The following is a 13,897-nucleotide window of genomic DNA, read 5'->3' on the forward strand; positions in this document are numbered from 1 at the left end:
CTGACTTTCTGTTTTGATGGCACTATACTTAGGATCGGAGTCCAGAGCCATGTATTCTAGAGGGAGGTGGACTGGGAGTTTCGGCCCGGGCTAATCCATTCAATGTTAATACACGCCTTTCCTTGGGAACGTGTCTGGCCGAAGCAGGAGTTGCCGCGAGCGAAATCCTCCCTGTCTCATGCCCCACACAGGGGTTCGTTTGGAGTTCTCTACGCCTCCCCCTTCCGTTTACGCCCAAATGGAACAGTCCAACACGTCTTTCCCCTCATCCCCCGCCCGGCAAGTTCGCCGGAAGAGGTGCCCGTTCTCTTCCGGGGCGGCCCTGGAGGCGTTCCTGGCCTTCTCCGTGGCCCGGTGGTGTCCGGCTTTCCTTCGGGCTTTCCGGGCGCCTGGTTCACAGAAAGCAGCCGTTAGCGCGTTCTTCGCCGGCTTTTCTTCGTAGTTTCGCGGGTCTCCTCCTGGCAGGTGAGCGGCGGTCGCGGGGGCTGAGAAGCCTCTCGATGCGACCCACAAACCGGGGCGGGGGGGAGGACCTGGCAGGCACTTGATGGAAGGAGGCTGCGGTGACGATGGCGCCCTTTGGAGTCGGGCGCCGCCTAGAACCGATGCCCTGGTGATGGGCGTCGAGGCTCCCGGTTGCACCTCTGACCTGGATTTCCCGTAGCAAAGCATGAAACGCCCCTGACAGCTGTGTGTGTGCGTATGCGAGGTTTTGCGCTCGATTGCTTGTCGGGCACCTTTCTAGATCTTCCCTTGTTTTGTTATAACGGGTGTTTTGGTAGCCGATTTCCCGTTCGTGTGTATGTGTGCGTGTCGTAGAAGAAATCAAAACGAACGGCCGGTGTACGCCATGATTTCTCCTTGGGTGCGTTCTCGTGTTGCACGTCCTCCGCAAAGGGCTGTTTTCGGCATGAATTTTTCTTTATTGGTGTGGACCTGCATGACACTCCGGGGATGAAAATGATAACGTGGAAAGGCTTGATGCCACTGCTTGCTCATTAGTCAGTTGTACGGTATTTACTGTTGTTGTTTGTTTAGAAAACATAACCCAATAAAACAGCAGAGCAGGAAAAGAAAAACATAGCAACAGTAGAAGTAAAGCTAGTTGCACATTTTTTAAAAAAATTCTAGGTAAAAATGTCTTTGCCTGACACTGAAAAGATACCAGAATGAGGCAAGTCTCCTTAGGGACTGCATTCCATAAATGGGGTTCCGCAATAGAAAAGGCTCTGGAGGGCCTCAGCAGATGACCTCAAGCAGGTAGTTTCATCTTGAGGGAGTAGTTGGTCTTTCAGATATCCATGACTGTATAGGACATTAAAAGTAACCAAGCTTCACCAGATTCCAGCATATGACTTGCTGGTGCTCTGTTGTGAACAGAAAGAAATCTGTATCTTGTATTATAATTGTCATGTGAGAGCCAAGAGCTGTATCCTGGCAGCAGCAAAAGAAGCAAGCTAGTGTCCTGCTACTTTGTCAAGCTGTCCACTTCCCCAAACATGTCCCAATTCTGTCTGCTCTGACCTGGGCTAAGGTAAAGTGCCCTGTACTAGGAAATTACTTATGGCCCTGTTTGGAAGACACCTTAAACCATGGCTTTAACCATGGTGACTGAAGCAAAAAGCCTTATTCGCCATGGTTTAAGGTGTCTTCTGAACGGGGCCATTGTCATTGAGTCTACTTCAGTCAAAAGGCTGTTCAAAACTCCCCCATGGCTTAACAGCAAAGCAGATACTTGCCGTGAGGTAGGGCGATCAATATCAGCAAGAGGAATTAATGCAGTATAGATAGGCTTGCAGCATGGCTTTGAAGTCCTTGCCAAAAAGGATCACTTTGGGGAAGAGAGTTGGTACTGCAATTCAGGGGTAGGCATAAGGTAGATCTCCAGATGTTTTGGATTTCAGTTTTCAGAAGCACCTGCCAGCATGGCCAATAGTCAGGAATGCTGAGAGTTGGTAGTCCAAAAAGATATACTTTTTGCTCAGTCCTATCCTATTCCAATCAACACATGCATGCTTAGCACTGGATTCTGTGAGGAGTTTGTGTTTTCTGTTTGGCAGTTGCACGCCCCTCCAAAAAAAAAGTCTTGTAGCACCTTAAAAACTAACAAATGTATTTTTGCCTAAGCTTTTGTGGACACTGCTCACTTCATTAAATTCAAGAAATTAATCCTTTATTTATTTATTTATTGAATTTATATTCATAGCCAAAGCTGTCTGGGCAGTTTACAGAAGTTTAAAACAGTAAACATTAAAACAAATATACAAAGTTTAAAAACATAAAAACACAGTATCCTTATAAAAACAGCTTATGCCTTAAGGCTGTGATACTATATGAACTTTCTTGGAAGTACCCATTGAGCTTACTTCTAAGTAGACCTATAGGCTTGAACTTTAAATATCCATTGTTGTAGGAAGCAGGGAGTTATCTGTAGGCTGTCTAGTCCATATTCTTACTGATAAACTCCCAAGTCAATTATATAACCTTCTGGGGGACATTATTTTAATATGTTATTGTTCTGTTCTACTCTTTCTGATATTTTATGTCTTGTCGCTTAGTTCAAATCTCTCCTCTCCCCTGCCTCATTTCAAACATAATTGGTTGGTTTGCCTGTTATTCCTGTGACTTACTTTCAAAATTCACACACACACATACATACACCCCTTACCCTACCCACACAAACACTCCAGCTTGGCATCTTCTTGAACTGTCGTAGCCAGAACTGAGCATCATGTCCAAATGGGGCCTATCTTACCTTGAGAAGAGCAGTAGCATTACTTCCGAAGTCCTGCATACTGTTCTTTTATTGTAGGAATATTAGTCTCAGATCAGTCACTTAGCAGATCTGCTTTCATATCAGTGAGAGGCCACCTGGGAGTGGCACTCAAAGGAAGCTATGCTTTATTGCTCACCAGTAGTGTAGACTTCATATACTTGAAATTAGCACCAATTTAAAGTTAGCTTGTTTTGCCTAAAAGAAAACATTTGCTCTTTTTAAATACTGAGCATAGTTCTAGCGTAGTGTCTATTAAGAATGAAATGTTTCCATACTATACCAAACAATTTCCATGTAGCTGTCTTGAACTTAGTTTGTGATGTCTGAAGCCTGTAACAATTTCAGCAATGAGGGCAGGAAGGGAATATCATATCAAAGGAAGATGTTAAACTTACTGTTTAATCAGCAGGTATGTTACAAACATTCAAATAAAATGCAGGAGTACAACAATCCCCTGTTGCATAATCTAAAACGCAGAAGCAAAATCCTAGTACTCATAGATAACTGGATAGTCCACTAAGTGACTTCAGCTAATTTTATGTAAAGCAAAGCTTGAAAGTCTCTATATAGTAAGCAATCCCTGATTAGTGCATAGTTTTCAATAATATATATACATCTAACAAAGTTCTCAATAGATTCTTTTTCTGGAAGCATTATATATAGGACAGTGTAGTGCATAATGGCAAACATTTTAATTAACTACCTTCCACATAGGCAAAAAGGTTGCTCAGCTGAATGTTCCTGTAATGCTCTTCCAGAAATTGGGAAAGTGGCAGTTGTCCGCACTTCCTACATCTTGAAAAGCTGCATTAATCCAGAAGCTGCAACTATTGGAAAATATGTTACATTTATTTGTGCCTTACACTAGGGAACCCAATGCCTTCTAAATGTTTGGACTTAAACTTCTATAATTGACCACTGGGTGTGCTGGCTGGGGACAATGGCAGTTGCAGTCCAAAGCATCTGGAGTGTACAGGTTGCCTGCCATGTTCTAAGTGTTAACGTAACATTTTAATGTGCTTCGGAAGCCCTGCACTTTGGTTTTTCCTAAACTAGGGTGTAACACAGGACTACAAATGCAGTCCTATAAATGTTTCCTGTGATGTAAGCCCATTGAGTGTCTGTGGGACTGCAGCCTTAGAGGTCCAGGCTTAGTCTCATGGATCTTAAAAGAATCCTTTTGAAATCTAAGATAATCTCTTCTCCAGCCATTGACCATTAAGTTGGAAAATAATTTTATTGCCTGACTTGTTCTCCAAACCTCTGTGAGAAATATGGCTTGCCTGCTCTTGTTCATATGTGAATGAAAATGTTCAGTTCCATTAAGTGTAGTTTATTATGCTCATTAGAATGGTACCTATATAATATAGACGAGAATTTAATATGGGAATAAAATGCAGCGTTTTAAGGAAACATGTACCTTTTCCCTAACTCATTAATGTTGCTTATATAGCTTTATCAGTTGGATATTTAGCAATAAAGGCACTAAGGCTTATACCAGAAAGGTTTTATTTTATCTCCAGAGCCAATACCTGACACCTTCCAAATTGTGGTTTTATAGACCAAGTTTCAATGATCCATACCACAAAGATGAGAAGTTATCATAAATTTCAGTTTGGTGTGTGTGTCAGAGGACTATATTGCTCTTCAGCAACCAGAGACTATAAAACTGCCTTATTTTGAGCCAGACCGTTCACTGAGCACATGAGGTCCAGTGAACTTGGTCTTTACAACAAAATATTGGAACGCAGACTAGAGAATTCCCCCAATGTAGTGCAATTTCCACTTGTAAGTTTTTTGTTTGTTTGTTTAAAGTACAAACTTGCTGCAACACCAAACTGAATTATTAAATACTGTTTCCTACAGATATTTCCTTTAAGTGCAATCAGACAGTCCAACTCCCAAATATTTCTATCTGTTCTCCCCTCCCTGCAGTGGGGCAAGGGAACCATGTGTTGTCTGATGTTAGCATTCTAATTTAATACTGTGTTTTATATTATATGTATTGTGTCACACTTTAATCCTGTTTGGCTTTAAAATGGATATGTTAAGCAAACTTTAGATGTTCATGGATATGGTGATCCTTTTTGGAAGGGCTGCCAATCTTTATCTGCTTGAGTAGCTTTTCCATTACGTTATTGGCAATTAAATTCTTGATTTTCTGAATGTAACATCTTTTAAGACACATAATTTCTTGCTACAACAGATCTGAAGATATTGGAATCAAACCTTAAAGCACTACATTGTTTCAAGTCTACATGGTGATTATAGTAAAGTAAATCTTATTGATCTGTGACACTCCATGCAGTATGTTTAAGGTTGGGCTGTAATGTTGTCTTCAGTGCCACTTGCTTCTCTTTAAGAGAAAATTTCAAAAGAAACAAGGAAGTAACCTAACCTGCCACAGACTGTACATTCAGAACACAAAAAAGGGTTCACCTCTAATCCTGAGGTTATATTCCTTTCCAGAATCTCCCAATCAGCAAATTCCTGCCACTTCATTCCAGCTTTATTAAAGAACAAGAAGATTTGCTTTGTAAATTGATTGACAGAGTGGATGGGACAAGGCAGTGGGCAGTTTCAGATCTCCTTTTTTTACTGCTGTTTGCATCTGCATCTTTGTAGCATTTCTCTATTCCCCAGCCCTGCTTGCAACTACCTTTGCTCTCTCAAACACACACACACTCTCCTTTTCCACATCAGAAAAAAACTCTCCCTTTGTTTTGTCCTCTGGAGGTTGATTAAATATAAGAAATAGAACACAACGTGAGGTTGTGAAGGGGAACTGCTGCTGAGAAGTAAGAAAAATCTGACATGGATTTCTTTGGGAGAGAGGGAAAGACTGTTTCCTTTTTAACCCTGGTTTGAAAACAGTTGCTTCTTATGCTGAGGCCTACCAGGAAAATGGGGCCATATCTAATTTTCAGAAAGAGACCAGGAAATCAGTTCCATCTACATTTTTAACCCTTCTCCTTAATGCTGTTCTGGGCAGGCTCCCAGTTGTTGGGTAGAGAGGCAAACACATTCTGCATTTGTTCTCAGGCACTTTTATTCTTTCTGACTAATAAAAATGCAAATCAAAGACTACAAAGCTCAAATGTAATTTGTGGACTCATGTTATCAAAACATGGATCGCTATGGCCATAGTAATCCCTTTCTAGAAATGTTTGTAGCTGGCAAACCAAGTGAAGCTCCATACCACTGGCTTCTAGTGACACAGCTAGATCTAAGAGCATATTTTCGTATTTCTATTTTCATAGTTCTTTTGTATTTGGCAAAAGTCTTGATATACTTGTCCAGGTTGCATCCGTACGGTAAACAATAATGTATTTAGATGTTGAGTTCTTTGCAAATGTTTGTCTTCAGCTTATATCTTGTTTCTTTCAGGGAGCCAATTCCAAATGCCCCGCAATGGATGATGACAGTCAGGACGAACTCATAAACAAGAATGCTGCAGTAGGCAAAGTTAAAAGAACAAATGCACTGCTTTTCAGTGATGCAGGTAAGTGAAACTAGTTGGGGCCTGTTCTAAAAATTGCCAATGCTTCCTAACCTTATTTGCAACAACAAATCTCTCTAGGGGTTTATGCTTGGAAATATCTCAATGGCTGCATAGCTGTACAACTCTAGGGGGTAAGCATAATTTTAATTCTTAGTTTAATGAATGGATTTGTGAGGTTGGCACTTTTACACCCACAAAAATAAAGGTTAAATCCAATGTCCATTAGCATGACAAGAGCAGATTTTGAGGGCACACTGGTAGTGGCGGTGGGAGGGTGAATTCCCTCCCCCCGGTTCTGCCGGTGGCACTGCTTCCATTAGCAGAATGACAGTGTTGGATCCGACCCTAAGCATCCCTCCAGAAAGGATCTCAGTGATCTTCCTTTATATCAGGAGTGGACAACCTGCCTAATTACAAAAGCTCTCTACAGGTGATCCGTTCAGACCTCTAGCAAGAGCAATCTGTTCTTTCCCTTGTGGCCTCATGCCAGAAATAGAAGAGGAAGAGGTGGTGTCTCCCCATTGTGGCAAGTGTTCCCACCCCCACCCTCAAGTCAACCTTCCTTGTGGACACTGGGTAGGAGTAGGATGAATAATTTCAGATCCTGCAGACCCCTGCCCCCCTTGGAAGGCTTGTGGCAGGGGAAATCAAGAGTTTACTATTTCCCAGTTGTTATAGTAAGTCCTTACTTCTTCCCCTGGCCTTCAACAGGAAAAAGCTTCCTTAACCTTACTTTAAGTCATACCAATGTTTTCTCCTTTAAGCTATCTGAAACTACATATATGTGACTATTTTTTTATAGCTAACATTGGTAGTGGGTAATTCTCGTATCTGGAGTATATATGTAGGCAAATACTATCACAGTCATTAGCAGTTGTTTTGCTAATGACTGTTGTGCTACTGGATGGAAAGGGAATAATGCTTAATTTCACAACTTCCTTTTTTCTGAAGCTATAGAAAGCAAATACCGCGATAAGAATAACACCCCAAGTTTTTCCTTGTTTCAACTAGTTTTATTTTTGTTTCTGCTTTTCATGGAGGAGGGATATGAAGCAATTTATAGTAATGAAATTTCAGTCTCTTTATGTGAAGCCCTGCACACCCCATTCTCTTTGGCTGTTGGGATTTTGCCAGTCACTGCTCACACATTTTCCAGATTATCTTTGCAGCCATAAGAACTAGAAACGTGTTACTTTCCATTTGGGCAGAGGAAAATATAAGCAGATTCCCAAGATAATAATTTATATTCTCTGTGTGAGCAGTCCCATCGCAGGTGCACAGATATACACAGCTCTGTGTGTGTGAAATATGTAAATAAAACTCAAAGACCATTGATCTTAGATCACCTCTAATACCAACTCCTATAAGGGAAAGCAGTTACAACCACCATAATTTTCCTCATAAGTTACTGATATAGATGTTGTTATTTTATGTTGGCTGGAGATGAACTCTGATGGTAGTATGCACTGCCAAGGGAGGGAGATCTCACAGAAGCCAAATGTTTGTGCATAGTAAGAAGTTGGCTCCCTTTTTCTTTGCCCCTTACGCTGGTTGGTGATATGCACTCATGGTCTTCCCTTCCCTGTCCCTTTTTGCTCCTGTTGTTCAAAAGAAAGCAGTGATGGAAATAGTGGGGACTCAGATGACACAGGCAGCGAGGAAGAAGGTGATACTGATGAAGATGGAGGCGAAGAGGATGAAGAAGGTGAAGATGAAGATCTAGAAGGTGATTATAGTGTTCATTAGTACTTTATGGAGTAAAGTTGACTTCATCTTGTCAATAAGAGTGAGCAGCCTGTTAAGCTGTGGGGCAGACACGAGATAGAGAACCGCTGCTAACTAATATCCTTTGCATAAAACTTTTATAGTACTAGAACAGAGAGAGATGCACGTTGCAGTTATACTGTTACATTTTTATCCCACCATTATTCTAAAGAACTCAAGGCAGTATATGTGGTCCTTCTCATTACATAAAATCCTGTGAAATAGGTTAAGCTGAGAGATAATGATTGGTCCAAGATCATCCAGTAAGCGTTGTGGCTGAGCAAAGACTTTAATCCTTGTCTTGAAGACTCAGCACTCTTAACTGCTACAACACACGGGTCCTTACTGTGCAATTCTTTGGAACACTCTGACTTTATTTGCGCAGTTTCTGTCTCGAGCAAGGTGTGCAGTATATCCTTCAGATGTTAGCAAAGATTTTAATGTAGTTAACAAAGACTTTAATGTAGCTGCAGTTCACATGCTAGTAGAGAACCATAGAAGTAGATGAAACTACTCCAGAGTGTCTGTTGTGAATATTGTAGCATTATGTAGCACTATGAATATAAGGCTAGAGCATTGAAAGTGAGTTCCTGCTGCACCAGAAAACTATTCAACTGTTGCTTCTCTTCAGAATTGCTTCTCTTCTAATATTCTATTCAAAAATTCATTATATGGAAAGATGTACTAGGCTGTTTTTCATTGGTCATTAAGATTCTGAGGAAGAAGAGGAGGAGGAGGAGGAAGATGAAATGGCTGCTGAGCAACCAACATATTCCGTTAAATCAAAGCAACAACTTAATGGAAGAGTTGAGTCTTCTTCTGATGAAGATGCTGAAAACTGCCCAATATGCCTCAACACATTCAGGGATCAGGCGGTTGGAACGCCTGAAAACTGTGTCCATTACTTCTGCTTGGATTGTATAGTCGAGTGGTCTAAAGTAAGCACTCTTTTCTTGTGTAAAACAATGCCATGTGGTGCTATTTTATGAGCATCCTGCTAGTTCAGTCTTGTAGCCTGGTTGTCTTGGCTCTCCAGCACATGTATCTCTGAGTCAACCTTCCTTGTGGACACTGGGTAGGAGTAGGATGAATAATTTCAGATCCTGCAGACCCCTGCCCCCCTTGGAAGGCTTGTGGCAGGGGAAATCAAGAGTTTACTATTTCCCAGTTGTTATAGTAAGTCCTTACTTCTTCCCCAAGCTGTTGTTGGTTATAGCCTGTATTTGGAGCTGGGACCTGTGAAGCCAGGTGTTGTAGCAATGAAGCAAATTTTGACATTTGATGCTTCTAAAGTTATTTCAGTGCAAGTTTGAAAATTTATCTTAGCTATGGAATTGCACAAAATCCTTAGTGAATTTAGTAGAAATTCATTATACTAGTTCAAGTTTTTAATGTACGTGTACACTGTTAAGCCATTAAGAAGCAGACCAATAAAATATACTACAGAACATTTCAGTTACTAAACTATTTGCAACCAATTGCAAAAGCCTGCATTTTGTTTTGGCAGTAATAGTCCAGGCTACTATCTTAATAGATCCTCCCCCTAAAATACTAGTATATTAGTTGCTTTAACTCTTACCTCCTGCATATAGACCTGTTTTGCGTGATGAAACAACCTGTGTTGTTTGGGAGCAAGGGAGCATTTTGGCTGTCAACTTCTTGTCTGCTTCCAGTGTGCTAAATAGCCCAGGAAGGCTGCATCCTTGGGTTATTCGAACCCACAGAGTTGTTAGGGGAGAAGCAACCCAGAGTTATAAACCAAGAACAAACCATGAATTATAACTCTCGGTTGTTTTCCCTTCAACAACCCAGAGTTCCAGTTCACTTGTCATGGAGAACAACCCAAGAACAGAGCATCCCTGGGTTGTTTAGCACACTGGAAATAGGTGAGTGTTTGGGAGCCAGCACACTCCTGTTTGCTCCTGAACAACCCAAAATTAATAAATGCATTGTCTCATCATGCGAACCAGGTCATAGCCTTGTCAATTTCCATGTGCTTATCTGGGTGGCATAAAAACTGGGAACTTTTTAATTCCCTTCATAAAAAGAGATCATTTGGAACTATTAAAAGGATAGATACTAACTCCCCCGCCTTCCTTTTTGCAGAATGCCAACTCTTGTCCAGTGGATCGGATTATTTTTAAATCCATCTGTGTTCGAGCACGCTTCGGTGGAGAAATCTTGAAGAAAGTAGGTTTACTGTTGACCCAAGAATGGCGAAAATAAGAATTCATGTTCCATACAGCTTATGCATTCGCCTTTCAAACTGCAACTCATAATTCATGCCATTCCCCACCCTCCCCCGTATTTGACTCTTGGCTGCTTAGCTTTGAAACCTTTGTTAAATGGCACTGTTGATAGGAAGTGCCTCTCTGTATGAATGGATGAGTTTCTGCAATGTGTCATTTTTCTAGCTCTCTGGTTTTCTGAAATAAAGTTTTAGTTTTGGTAGGCTATGGCTCTAATTTAGGAAGCCTGATTTTATGTGTGCATGCAAGGGATTAACTGTAGTTCGGTTCACTTCATATCTGTGCTATTAAGCAGAAAGAGTGCAGTCATAGAGAATGTACAAAGCAGGCTTAGTATGCTATGTTATTGAAGCTAAAATGTCTTAGCTTAAGTTTCTCTAATTGCACACGATGTATTACTTCTTCATGTTATGCTCTGACTCTGGGACACTATTGAACGAAAGGTGCCACAGATGAATGGAATAGGAACTCTTAAATCTTAAGTCCTCCAGTGGAGGAATACAAAATGCAAAGTTCATGCTTGGCTAGAATTGGCCTAAACAGGTTATTGCTACAGTGGCTTTGCTTGTGTTGCTATTAATGTGACAGTGGAAAACTTCTTGAAATTTGCAATTTTGTTCAGATTCCGGTTGAGAATACGAAATCTCAGCAGGATGAGCTGGAGGATGATCCAACCTTTTGTGCAGTGTGTGGCCGAAGCGACAGAGAAGATCGTCTGTTGCTATGTGATGGCTGTGATGCAGGGTAAGAAGTTTTTTATCTTTAAAAATCCTCCGTAGTTGCTACATTTGTATGCCGCCCTGAGATCCTAGTTATACAGGGCGGGATACAAATGTTTTAAATAAATCAATACATTTGCAAAAATGCTTTGAATTACATCTGTAGCTGCTTCTTGCTCTACAGAATAGGATCCTACCTGGGAATTTTATCTTCTGATATGGGAGAACTACTTTAATGATGGGGTATGGTTTCAATTTGGCCGAATCCCAAACTGAATCGGGCTGATTCAGGAAATGTCCAAATCAAAGCGGGACTCCTTCAAAGCGGGCTGCATTTGAATCTGAACCCTTCCAAAGCTTTGTAGCAATTTGGAAGTAGCGTTTCTGCAAAAAATATACATTTCTTCCCAAGCTTTCCATACCAGGAAACACAGAAATGTGTGGGGAAGGTGCTGGTTGAAAACAGGGCGTGGGGAGGAAAAAGATGTTCAAGCCACCCATGGAGGCTCCCTTGGTGCAGCCTGAAACCATCTCTGTACCTGATAACAGTCTAATTTGCCATCTTGCCTCATGGAGACTTCTGGAGAACTCTAAAGCTCGCTTAGTACTTGTAACCTTTGTGTTTAAGAAAGATGCTACAGTGATAACAATTTTGGAATTTTTGTTTTGCGCATGGCTGGCTACCTTTGCTTCTAATATTTGGGGTTGATTTAGCTACCCCACCCCACCCCCAGTTGACATGTCTGATGAGAATTCTGCTTTTTTAGCTAATGCTAATTAATCATTCTTATTGGAAAGATTTTTTTCTTACTAAATTTATTTGCATTTTTTAAAAATCCTGCCTTTCTTAGTACTGGAAGCAAATTAATCATTGGGATTTGTGCCAGAGCTCTTGGAATATCTGTTAATTTTATCAATAAATGACTCTCCCTTTTGGCAGTTATGGTAGTCGTTGTACAAGCATGCCTGCCTTCATTTTGAAGTATGGCCTTTGCATATTAAGGGAGGGGATGGCCTTCTCATCCACCTTCATTCTTTGTAAGAATACTTTTTTTTAAGGTACCACATGGAATGCCTTAATCCACCGCTGAGTGAGGTACCTGTTGACGAATGGTTCTGTCCACCGTGTACACCAGCAAATGCTGTGCATGCTGATCCAGGCAAGTATTTTCCTGATAACTTATTTTATAGCTGAACTCTGAATTACGGAAAACTGTAATTCAAAGAAGAGGACTTGCCCACAGTTTACCCAATGTGTGTGTGTGTGTGTGTGTTAAACGTCTTTTATTGCAGAAAGATTTTTTCAATGAGTAAAATAACATTTCAGTGATAAAAACTGAGTAACAGAACAACATTTTTGCTCACATTAGCACTTCAAATAACGTCCACATGCTGCTGCTTATTACATAAACCAGTTAAGAGTAAGCTGTGTTGACCCCATGTGGCAAGTCAGTAGCTTCATTTCAAGTTCCTTTTCTAAGCTGGTTTTTGGATCAGGCTGTTGCCATGGAAGGGGCAATGTTGAGCTTTGCATGGGGAACCATAAACCAAAAAGATTTCAGGAGCTTTCTTCTTTTCAGAACGCTTGCAAGTGTTCTTCTAGAGGCTTAGCAGAATACTTGGATTTGGATTGCTAGAGAAGTGTTCAGGTGCTGTGTGAAACACAGCGGTCAGCTGACACACAGATTGTTTTAAGAAACAGATCACGTGAGCGAAGAGGAGGTTGCTTCCCTCATAGCCGATGTCATCCCTACCACCAGTCGCCTGCGTCCCAGTGTTCGAACGCGAGCTATAGCCCGAACACGTCAGAGTGAGCGTGTGCGTGCAACGGTGAACAGAAATCGGATAACAACTGCACAGCGAATTCAGGTAGTGTATAAACTTCAGAGAGGAGGATACAAGTGTCAATTGGTTGTCCAATGAGTGGTCAACCCCTCTGTGTGTGTAAACTGTAGGTGTTTGCCCACATGAAAAGAACATGTTGTATAACTGCAAAAAGTTGTGCCACATAGCCCCCCAAATGACAACCCTATGTGTGTGCCACTGCAAAACAGCAGTGTGCCTGCAGTGCTACAGAAAGTGCCTACAGTCTTCCAAATTCATGATGTGCTCAAGTTTACCATGACGTGCATGTTGAGATTGGCCAAACGAAAGCCTTGTTGGTCAAAGGCTGCCTTGGTTTTTTTCGTTGCAGTTTTGGTTTTGTTGCACCAGGTAATGTTTCTTATTCATCTCTATAGACAAGAAAGGTTCTTTGCTATTTTATGTGCATCCTATGACCATGAATAACTTTAGAGGTTCAAGGGGCAGATGTTCCTAATATAGATAGAATTTCCGTGAAGTCATAGCACATAAGCAAGCTGCTTAGATAGGAACTTATATTCATTTGTGTTTCCTGATGATTGTCTCTTCCTGGGTGGTGGGTGGGAGGATTTTGAATCACTGAGAAGCTCGTCCTTGTAGTGAAGAGGAAAGATGGAAGGGCATTTCTCCACTTCTGGGTTGAATGCAATTTATGACACTAATTTTGTAGTAAGCAGCCTAAACCAAAACCTGTGAATGTTGGTCTTGATTTTAGCATGTACCAAGGTACTTTATGTCTTCCCTTCTTGATGAAACGATTGAGGCAGTTGCAGCAGGGCTGAGCACAGCAGTGTACCAGAGACCATTGACACCTCGGGTCACAACCAAGAAGAAACGAAGAGGAGGTAATTGCTCACAGTTACGGCAGTTATTGTTAGTTGTGTTTCTAGGGAGGCTTACATAGTTCTCTCCCCACCGTTTATCCTTACAGTGACTTTGAGGTAGATTAGAATGAGTGTATGGGCCTGTTCAGAGATAAAGACAACCTGTTGGTTTAAAAGCTATAGATGGTTGGTCAGCATGC

The 13,897-nt window shown here is 41.3% G+C and overlaps 1 protein-coding gene across 2 annotated transcripts in view; it reads left to right on the forward strand.

Annotated features, from left to right (window-relative positions):
* Positions 1–345: 345 nt before the first annotated feature.
* Positions 346–13,897, forward strand: part of PHRF1 (PHD and ring finger domains 1) — a 31,179-nt gene continuing 17,627 nt past the window's right edge. The window contains exons 1-9 of one of the 2 annotated variants that reach the window (XM_063117074.1): positions 346–465; positions 6,164–6,278; positions 7,891–8,004; positions 8,754–8,980; positions 10,149–10,232; positions 10,914–11,035; positions 12,070–12,170; positions 12,707–12,879; positions 13,589–13,718. In XM_063117074.1, the coding sequence (XP_062973144.1) occupies positions 6,188–6,278; positions 7,891–8,004; positions 8,754–8,980; positions 10,149–10,232; positions 10,914–11,035; positions 12,070–12,170; positions 12,707–12,879; positions 13,589–13,718 (1,042 nt within the window). In that variant the 5' untranslated portion in view covers positions 346–465; positions 6,164–6,187. The remainder of the gene's footprint in view (positions 466–6,163; positions 6,279–7,890; positions 8,005–8,753; positions 8,981–10,148; positions 10,233–10,913; positions 11,036–12,069; positions 12,171–12,706; positions 12,880–13,588; positions 13,719–13,897) is intronic. The other variant, XM_063117075.1, reaches the window with a different exon arrangement.

The sequence above is a fragment of the Elgaria multicarinata genome, chromosome 2, assembly GCF_023053635.1.
Source record: "Elgaria multicarinata webbii isolate HBS135686 ecotype San Diego chromosome 2, rElgMul1.1.pri, whole genome shotgun sequence".
NCBI lineage: Eukaryota > Metazoa > Chordata > Lepidosauria > Squamata > Anguidae > Elgaria > Elgaria multicarinata.